Source organism: Lygodium microphyllum, chromosome 26, assembly GCF_053477565.2.
Source record: "Lygodium microphyllum isolate KBCC chromosome 26, Lygodium_microphyllum_v1.1.10, whole genome shotgun sequence".
NCBI lineage: Eukaryota > Viridiplantae > Streptophyta > Polypodiopsida > Schizaeales > Lygodiaceae > Lygodium > Lygodium microphyllum.
The window spans coordinates 74,742,195-74,752,173 of NC_141160.1; the positions used below are offsets into that span (position 1 = coordinate 74,742,195).

General features: G+C 39.3%; 1 protein-coding gene across 6 annotated transcripts in view; it reads left to right on the forward strand.

Moving 5' to 3' along the window:
* Positions 1-5,805, forward strand: part of LOC148013418 (ABC transporter B family member 1-like) — a 111,777-nt gene extending 105,972 nt beyond the window's left edge. For all 6 annotated transcript variants that reach the window (XM_087668653.1, XM_087668652.1, XM_087668655.1 and 3 more), the window contains 3 exons: positions 2,609-3,042; positions 3,412-3,653; positions 3,953-5,805. In XM_087668653.1, coding sequence (XP_087524779.1) covers positions 2,609-3,042; positions 3,412-3,653; positions 3,953-5,155 — 1,879 coding nt within the window. In that variant the 3' untranslated portion in view covers positions 5,156-5,805. The remainder of the gene's footprint in view (positions 1-2,608; positions 3,043-3,411; positions 3,654-3,952) is intronic.
* The last annotated feature ends 4,174 nt before the right edge of the window (positions 5,806-9,979 follow it).

The window sequence follows — 9,979 nt, forward strand, 5'->3', positions numbered from 1 at the left end:
AAACAGAGGTTCCAACTCCCAGTGTGGAGGATGCAGATTTCGAGTCTAATCCAAGGTTTTGGAATGAAGAAGTGAAAATCGGAAGGTATAGATCTACCTAATAAAGGATGTTTTCGTTGAGAGCCCTCTCTATTGAAGTTTACACACAGAAAATAATCCGGATCTTGTACACCAAAATAAGAAACAAGAGAGGGTTTTGATTTATATGACTCAAAGGGGTTGTACGAATTTGACATTGGGCTTGGCTGAGATGATGAAGATGGATTGCTAGTTGTCCCAAATTAGATACCCTTCTTTGGCACAGCCACATATGAAGGTTTTGTTTTTGGGGTTGTTGGCACAATTGGACAACTTGGAATGCTTTTATTGTTGATTCCACATATGGGAGTTTGTAGTTAAAAGGTCTTCTACATTGGCAGCTTGATCTTATTTAGCACACTGATTTCCAGCTAGCAAGAGACCCTCTAGGAGTTGGTGACATGTCCAAAAGAGACTATAGCAATAGGTGATTGTAGTATGAGGACTATTTCAGCTAGGCAACATCATATTGGGAGTGCTCCATCGGTGGAGATAGGTTTCATGCCTGTCTGATAAGGCAGCACTTGATTTCTTCCATTTTTTCACGATGGAAGTCTGAATTTTCTCTCTTTTCAGCATTCTCTCTCAGTCTCCAGCCATCTTTCAAGTTATCTCAGCAAAATCCAACGATTTGAATCATCAAAGGTAGGGATTTTGGTTAATCTCTTTTGTAAATCCTATCTTAGTAAAATCTAGTGATTTGAGACATCAGAGGTGGAGATTTTGATTAATCTTTGCTGTAAATCCTAATTTATAGTAGAAATTAGGGTTTGATAGCTGCCTCGGGATACGTGCTCAAAATTAAGTGTTCATTCCTTGTAGATGGAATTGTTGGATGTGTCTTGCTTGCTTTTTGGGCAAGGGAAACAAGATAATGAGCTCAAGTTCAATAGGATGGAACTTTTTGATTTGATCTTTGTTGCACATGCGACTTTATTGGATTGCTGTGTGTGCTGATGTCTTTTCACAAAGTCAAATGGTTTTTTCACATCCCTCGTGGATAATCTATGGGTAAGATCTTAATGTAGTTGTAGGATCGATAGTCCTTGGTGCTGCATCTTGATTATCCATGGTAGGATTGGGATCTTGTGGGTCTGCTGGTTAACCAGATATATCACCCTATGATTAGAGATTGCCATTGGTTGGTGACCAAAGCCAAGGTTCTTTGGGGATAACATAAAACCAAGGCATGGTGGAAATTGACTGTCATTGGGCCTTTGATGTGCCCATCTGATTGGGTCTTTGGTAAGGTGAAATATTCCACTCCTATGCAGCCACACATGAAGATCTTGATTCATTTTCTTAGATTCTAGGGCTGTTGGCATAATTGGGTCCCTTGGAATGCATTCATTTTTTATTTTATCTTTGGGGTTCGAAGTCATATTGCTAAGCTCAAGGGTCTTCTTGATTGGCATTTGGTTTTTATTCAGCACGCTGACTTCTTTAGAGAGAGAGATTTCTACTCATTACCGGGGAGCCGAGAGAGAGAGAGAGAGAGAGAGAGAGAGAGAGAGAGAGAGAGAGAGAGAGAGAGAGAGTTTTTGCACACGATGGCGTAGAGCCACCGTGTATCTTGTAATCATGTAAACTTGTGCTTTTTTTGTAATTAATACAATTACCTTTTACGAAAAAAAAGAAGAGAGATTTCTAGTCCTTGGGATTATGTGAAACCTGAGGATTTCTTGAAACACTGGTGGCAATTTACCCAAGCCCGTGTGCAGATTGTGGTGCATTGACATGCCATAGAAGTGAAGACTCAAGAATTAAAACCCCTCACCTATCAGGCCACTAGGCATGAAATGAAAATATGAGTGCGGGACTCATTGTGTGTGGTGCGAAAGATACATCTACCATGGGAGACTGTGGGTTTATCACAAAAAGGTGGTAAATAAGAGATGGCTGACTGAAAAAGCTAATGAAGTCTGGTCACACATGGATAGTGATGCTAAATGGTGGGATACATTACTTGAAGTATGGAAACCAAAGATACCAGGGAAAAGTATTTGTTTCAAGGGTTTTGATAGGTGGTCTCTCAACAGGTGATGGCCTGTGACACTGATTGCCAGGCTATATTCTGGGGCCTATCACAAAAATGTGGTAGATATGTGACGGCTGACTGAAAAAGCAAATGAAGTCTGGTCATGCAAGGATAGTGAAGCTAAATGGCAGGATAGGTTACTTGAAGTACAGAAACCAAAGATGCACTAGCAGGGGAAAGTATTTTTCTGGGGGTTTTGATATGTGGTCTCTCAACAGGTGATGTGCTGCGATACCAATCGCCAAGTTGCACCCAGGGCATCTTTGTCCATTTCCGTTTTTGCTTTGGACTAGCCTTTGGTATATCTGGAGGTCATGTAATGCATTTTTATTTGATTCAGCTATAGCCTGTGTATGGGGATACCAAACTTCTCAAAGTTTTGGGACTTAAGCTACTTCTGCATATTTACAAGTATCATTATTCTTGGATATAATCCTATCAGAGCAGAATAATGTGCTCTCATTTAACTCGATTTGTAACTTCATATTGCAGGTGGAGCATTCAGTCATCACCTTATGTGTCCCCCAGTTTGGGAGCGTTGGCTCTGAGCTCTGAGTTAACACACACCATACCTGACCTAGTAGAAAATCAGGATAGCTCTGCAGATGTTAAAGAAGGTGTAGAGGGAGGGGTTTTTTGGAGGCTTGTTAAACTAAATGCAGCAGAATGGCCCCAGGCTCTGATGGGTTCCTTTGGATGTGTCTTGACTGGAGCAGTCACTCCATTTCTTTGCCTGCTGATTGGATCAGTTGCAACACTCTTCTATTCTACAGATCATCACTATGTGAGAATTCAGGTCCGCATATATGCCATGTACTTTGTGGTCCTCTCACTAGCTGGTATGGTGGGTTTTATTCTACAGGAATATTTCTGGGGGTATGTCAGTGAAAATCTAGCAAAGCGTGTTCGGCAAGGGATGTTCTCAGGTGGGACCTGCAATACTATTCATCCACTTTACTAAATTTGAATATTAGTTTCAAGATATAATTGCGTGCACCTCCCTGAAAAAGTGTATTTCCTTTTTTGCATATAACCTTCATCTCTGAAGTAACCAGGGTTTTGTAATCTTTTTACTGTTGTACTTCATGGTGGGTTTTCCTCCCTTTGAAGTTTCCTGCACAATGATATAAATTATCTAAAAACTTAAAGGAAGTGTGGTGTGCACATGCATGCATGCTGCGTCCACATGTGCACTCACGCTCACACTATGTACCTGTGTTTTCCTCCATCATGCCAATCTATTGTGCTAGTTCTGATGTTGTGTATGCATTGTGTTGTGCCATTTTACTGTGCAGCTATCCTGAGAAACGAAATCGCATGGTTTGACAGAGATGAGAACAATAGCACCCACTTGAGTGCTCGGTTGGCTTCAGATGCCTCAACTGTCAAAACTGCGCTGGGTGGCAGGATCTCCTTGATTCTTAGTAATCTTTCTTTGTTGGTCATAGCATGCATCATATCATTCGTGTTATCATGGAAGATGACCTTGGTTACACTGTCTGCTTTCCCTCTGGCTGTTTTGGCAGCTGTTGCTGAGGTAAACAGTTCTACATGACTGTTATGTACTGGATCCTGCAGAGGAAAAAAACCATTAACTTCCTCCTCTTTCCTGCTGGCTCTGAAACCCCTAGCTGATGCTGATGAACACATGCAGCACATGTGTGCAGCATTAATAGGCAGCCAAGTTACGGGCTTGTATGGTCCAGCACAGAGAGGAGGAGGTCACATTGGTTATGTTTCTTCTGGTGCTCCTTTGTACACAGTTGACATTTCTCTATAAAAAATTTGAGTGTCGTGTGAATTATATCTGATTGTTGCCTCCTACATCTTTGTCAGAAATCCTTTCTCAAGGGATACACAGGAGACGTTGAGAAAGCACATCGCAGAGCAAGCACCATAGCAGGAGAGGCTATCTCAAGCATTCGGACTGTTGCTGCGTTTTGTGCGGAGGGAAAAATCACTTCCTTGTTCATGGATGAGTTGAACACTACAAAGAAGCAAAGCTTGTGGAAGGGTCAAGTGTCCGGATTTGTCTTTGGCACAGCAAAGTTTCTGCAGTTTGCCGGTTACTGCTTATCCCTGTGGTATGGCCTTTCTCTTGTGAGGCACCATGAAGCTGATCCAAGAGATGCGGTTAGGGTTTTCTTCGTGCTGCTTGTGGGTGCCTTGGTTGTGGGTGATGCCATAGGGATCGTTCCAGATCTTATGAAGGGTGGGGGTGCTTTGAAGTATGTCTTTGCGATAATTGACCGTGAGGCTGAAATAGATCCAGAGGATGTCAATGCCTCTTGTTTGGACGAAGTCATAGGTGACGTTGAGTTCAGGAAGGTTCACTTTAGCTATCCAGCAAGGCAAGAAGTGCCAATTTTGAAGGGCTTGGACTTGAAGGTGCCTGCAGGGACAAGCTTAGCACTGGTGGGGCCAAGTGGGTGTGGCAAGAGCACAGTGGTAGCTTTGATTGAAAGATTTTATGATCCTGTGATGGGTAAGGTGATGGTGGATGGGGTGGACATCAGGAGCTTCAATGTCCGTTCCCTGCGGCATCACATTGGGTTGGTGCAGCAGGAGCCTGCCTTGTTCGGCACCACCATCTATGATAACATTCTGTACGGCAAGCCAGAAGCGACTGAGGCAGAGGTTGAGGCAGCCGCGAGGGTGGCCAATGCACATGATTTCATCAGTGGGCTCCCAGATGGGTACAGGACATCCGTGGGTGACAGGGGCGTCCAGCTCTCCGGCGGGCAGAAGCAAAGGGTTGCCATTGCTCGCGCCGTCCTGAAGAATCCGGCCATTCTATTACTGGATGAGGCCACCAGTGCCCTGGATGCAGAGTCAGAGAAGGTGGTGCAACAAGCTTTGGAGAGGTTGATGCGGAGACGAACTGTAGTGGTGGTTGCCCATCGTCTCTCCACCATCCGCAACATGACTTCCATTGCTGTGCTGCAGGATGGAGCAGTTGTCGAGCAAGGCAGCCACTCTCAGCTGCTTCACAAACCATCCGGTGTATATGCCCGCCTTGTTGCCTTACAGAATCGATAGACGTCCAATGTCTGATGATCGTCCCTTCACCTGCTATTTAATCAGCTATATAGTGTATGTCAATCAATACCAGCGGCCATGTATCTAGATGACATGTAGAGAAACAGTTGCAGCTAGCTACCTTCCATGTTTGATTGGTATTTCGGAATTGTGTACTCTCTCTCTCTCTCTCTTTCTCTCTCTATCTCTCTCTCTCTCTCACATGAGGTATCCCATTTGGACAGGGTGTACACACACACACTCACTCACTCTCTCTCTCTCTCATGAGGTAAATGGGTTACCTCGTGTGTGCGTGTGTGTACTTGGGAATAGTGTACCCTCTCTCTCTGTCTCTCTCTCTCTCTCTCTCTCTCTCTATCACATGAGGTATCCCATTTGGGCAGGGTATACACACACTCTCACTCTCATGAGGTATCCCATTTGGGAAGGGTGCAGCGGTGCACGCACACACACACACACAAGGTAACCCATTTTCCAAACAAGCATTTGTGAACAAAATTAAAAGTGAGCAAAATGTGGCAAATCATCGTATTTAGCACAATATCATGATTTCTTGTCTTTAGCTCATTTTGTTTACATTGAAGTGCAAAAGACAAAGATGAGCAAGGATCTTGGAACAAGGGACCTTTTGATGTATAAAAAAGCATGGACAACAATATAAGCATGGACTTGGGAACAAGGAACCCTTGCAACTAAAAAAGCTTAGACAACTCATGACTGAGCATTAAGGTGCTATAGTTGATTCTCAATATATTTGCATCAAAAACTTCATTATTATGTGTCTCTTTTAAGTGGGCACATTATTCCTTTACCCTCCCAAAGGCTTGCAACTATTCAATCTTTGTTAAGGCAATCTCAAAAATGAGCTCATAGGTAAAAAATTTAAGTCTAGGACATTTAAAAATGCATAGTATATCTACATACATGGAGCATAGATTTAGTGTTTGGTTTTTGATTGTTGAAATCCTTCACACGTACATTGAGGGAACTTTAAAATTGATATAGAGTGATTAAGACCTACATCTCTAACACTTTGGTGCTAATATAGAACACTCATACACGTTGCCCTCATGAATAGTAAGTGCTTTCACATTTCTACCTTTATGAATAGTCTTGAAATTCTTTAGTTAGTTTTTTCCTCCATTTAACCACCTTACCATCTTTGTATTCAGGGTGATACCCACTATGAACACATACAATAGTTGAGCTATAAGGGGCTTGTTGAGTGACTAGATATGCATTTTGCAACATAAGTCCATTACTTTCAAGCATCTTCACCTCTGCTAGCAATAAGCATGTGCCCTTATCCATTGGTTGCACCCCTTTTGGATATTACCTTGAAGTTCTTTTGTCAACTTTCTTCTCCATTTAACTAGCTCACCATCTCTATATCTAGGATACCCAATAGTTACACTTTTAATAGCTAAGATGTAAGGAGCTTATTGAGCAATTAGATTTGCATTTTGAAGCAGAAATCAATAACATTGAAGCGTATTCATCTTAGCTACTAATAAAGTGAAGTTACATTAAGACCAATGTTTCCATCCTTGATATATATATATATTCATCACCAACTCTGACTACAAAATTTTCTAAAATTTAGCATTTTCCTATTCAGCTCCATCCTAAGAATCACCCATATTGTCTTTGGCACCTTTGTCTCTTTGATAGTACTTTCATGATCCAATCTTGAAGTACACTCCACATCATGTGGCTTATTCATTGTGATGGTGATATACTGTGGCCTATGTATCCTCATCCAAAATCACAATAGGATCGATTTGCATCAATATTACACATCCACACTTGTTTGCTTTATTTTTAGGGGGACCTACATCAATCTACTCTATGGACGCATGAGCTAGATCAACTAGCTTGTTGCTTGGGGGCAAACTAGCATGTTATGAGTAAAATCTATTTGACATGTCTTACATCCTTAGGCCACTACTAGACCTTTTACCCCTTGAGTATGCATTGTACTTCACACTTCGCAATAATGCCAAGGATATATTTGCTCTTATTGCTTCAAACAAGGTTAGTTGGTCCTTAAAGCCAACATTGTCCCTCATGCTAGCATGCTTAACACCAATAAGGTTTGTTTAGGCACAAAGTCATCGACTTCATCTTATGCAATTAACCATGAACCCTTATGAAAAACTCAATTATCCCACCATGCCAACCACGCCTTGAGAGTAGCAATTTCACTCTTCATTGCATGAACTACATTCAAAGAGCCTTCCAAGCTAATGCTTGCAAATAGTAGCTATAATCTCATTAATGCATTCCATCATTTATAACATAAGGTCTTATGCTCTTCATGTAAAGATGGTTTGATGCTTGTATACATCACCATGTTTTGCTCTAAATGAAACACACTTCTTTTTGTCTTTGGCACTACATTCTTTCGCCTTCCAAAGCATATTGTACAAACAATAATCCAATTTGTTTGATCTCAAATGAAGCATCAAAACTCAAGCTTAGATACCATTGCACCAAAAAAGTAATTTGAGAAAAACTACATTTTCTAGTTTGAAGTCCAAGTAGAAACTGTTGAGATTGCCCAAATATACGAGCCACATGCATGGGTAGATATCGTGGGCTAATCATAGGATGTATACATGTGGCCAAAATCATTAGGGCTAAATTTAAGGTCAAACAAGTAATGAGGAAATTTGATTTGGTTCTTAATCGCATCCTAACTAAAGAAAAATAGGGAAAGAGTGATAGCTTGTCTTTCTCTAACTTTAGGTTCACATTACCATCACACAACTTTGGAACCACTCTCTTTTCTTTTCTTTTTTGTTTAATTGTCCCATTTCCAAAAGAACTTATTGGGACCTCCAAATAGATGTCTTTTTCTATACAATCTTGATTATAATATTGAAACGATCATTTTTAATGTTGAAGACATTTTATTTTTGGACTTGAACGTTTTCGATATTATTACTTTTATACTTTTCACATATCTATTTGTTATTTTTTTCTGTTTGTTTCTTCTTTGTCTTCTCTTTTAACCATTTTATCCTCTTGTATTCCTATGCACCATTAAAAGAAGGGTGGAGTATCATTTGGATTACAAGAAGTCATCAAACTATTCTTTGGAATACTAGGAGCACACCTTTTCTTTATGCTTACATTACTAGTAATTTTAGAAGTCCTAGTAAGCATAAATATGGTTGTAATAGGCATTTCTCTTCATCTTTTTTCTTCTCTTATATATTTTTTTCTCCCTCTACACATATGTATACACCTTTGGAAGAAGCATGAGGTATCATTTGGAGTGGAAGAAGGAAAAGTCTCATGCAGCTATTATCAATTTGAATACCCGAAATCACAATTTTTCCTTTTATTTGCATTTACAATAGTTATTTGAAGTCCTAGGCAAACATGTGTTTGAAGCCTTTCTCTCTCCCGATCTCTTTCTCACATTATTGAGTACTTCAATAGATAACAAAGAGATGTATGCATTAGTTATTTGGATTATTGAAACAAGAAAACTATTAGATCAAGGAGATTCTCATTTCACTTCGCATTATCATTTTATTTTTTATTTGTGTTTATAACTATTCTAAAGGTATTGAATGTTGCATGCCTTTCTCTTCCTCCAAGAGACATGGATGAAGCTCGAAGAAAAAGGAAGAGTCATGCAACATAGTGGTATAAGCATTGTATTCTACATGGAGAGGAAAGAGTTGTAAGGTTCTTCTCATTGATCACATTGAATCAAAAAGGTTTAAAGATGAAGGTAAGAAACAATATTTGGGTGGATGGAGGATTACATTAAGCCAATCCACCATTAACAAGTGGGCCACCTGACTTTTATACATCTCTGAAGACACAATTAAGTTTATTGTTGATGAAGATAGTGGGCTATTTGGATATTATAATCATTTTCACTCTCAACATAAATTTTAAGGTTTGTAATGTGATGCAAATGCTTTATCAAAACCATTATACTTGGGAGGAAAGATAAAGAAACCAAGCAAGTAGGTCAATTGAGGTAGAGACAGAGTTGCAATAATTTATAGAAGCTTAAAGAGGAGAACAAAAAGCAAAAATATGTTTGGGATGTTGAGGGGCAATAATAACAAATCCATGCTTGTATTGTATAGATGGAATGACCTCTTTCGATAAACACAATGGTAAGGACTTGGGTAAAAAGATATCACATTGTATTTTTATATGAATCTTTTCTTTCAACTTGAGCTCATAAGTTTCACATTTTCATATACTCCTAACATGTTTTTGAAACACACTTGATTTAGGCATGTAACATTTTTGTTGACAATTATGAAACATTATCAATATGGAACATCCAAGGCATGGAGAAAACCCACTACCAAGAAAGGACATTTTACTTGAGAACCATAGGACATGATAATTGGCTAACAAATGCAAAATCCCTATGCCATATTCAATACTTTCTAAATAAGATGATATCGATATATACATTTATCAAATACTCCACAATAAATTGAAGAAAACACAACAAAAGATCAATGTGTTCAATATGAAGTTACTTTTTAGTATGATGAGAGTGTGTATGATACATGTGATTTTAATGATATTAATTTGCACAAAATTTAATCAAAATGGATTCTTCTTTCTCTACTTTAAGCTACCTTATCTATCATTTTCTCTTCTAGGAAGAGAGTAGACATATTTGTCTCTTCTAGCCTTGCAATGAGGGATTGTTTATAGGATTACTAATCAAAAAATAAGTACTAGCATAGGTAATATCCACTTGTAATACCTTTGAAGTTTAGAGCATAATAAAAAATTCAAAATCTAGATACTTTTCAATAAGTATAACTTTGTCTCTAT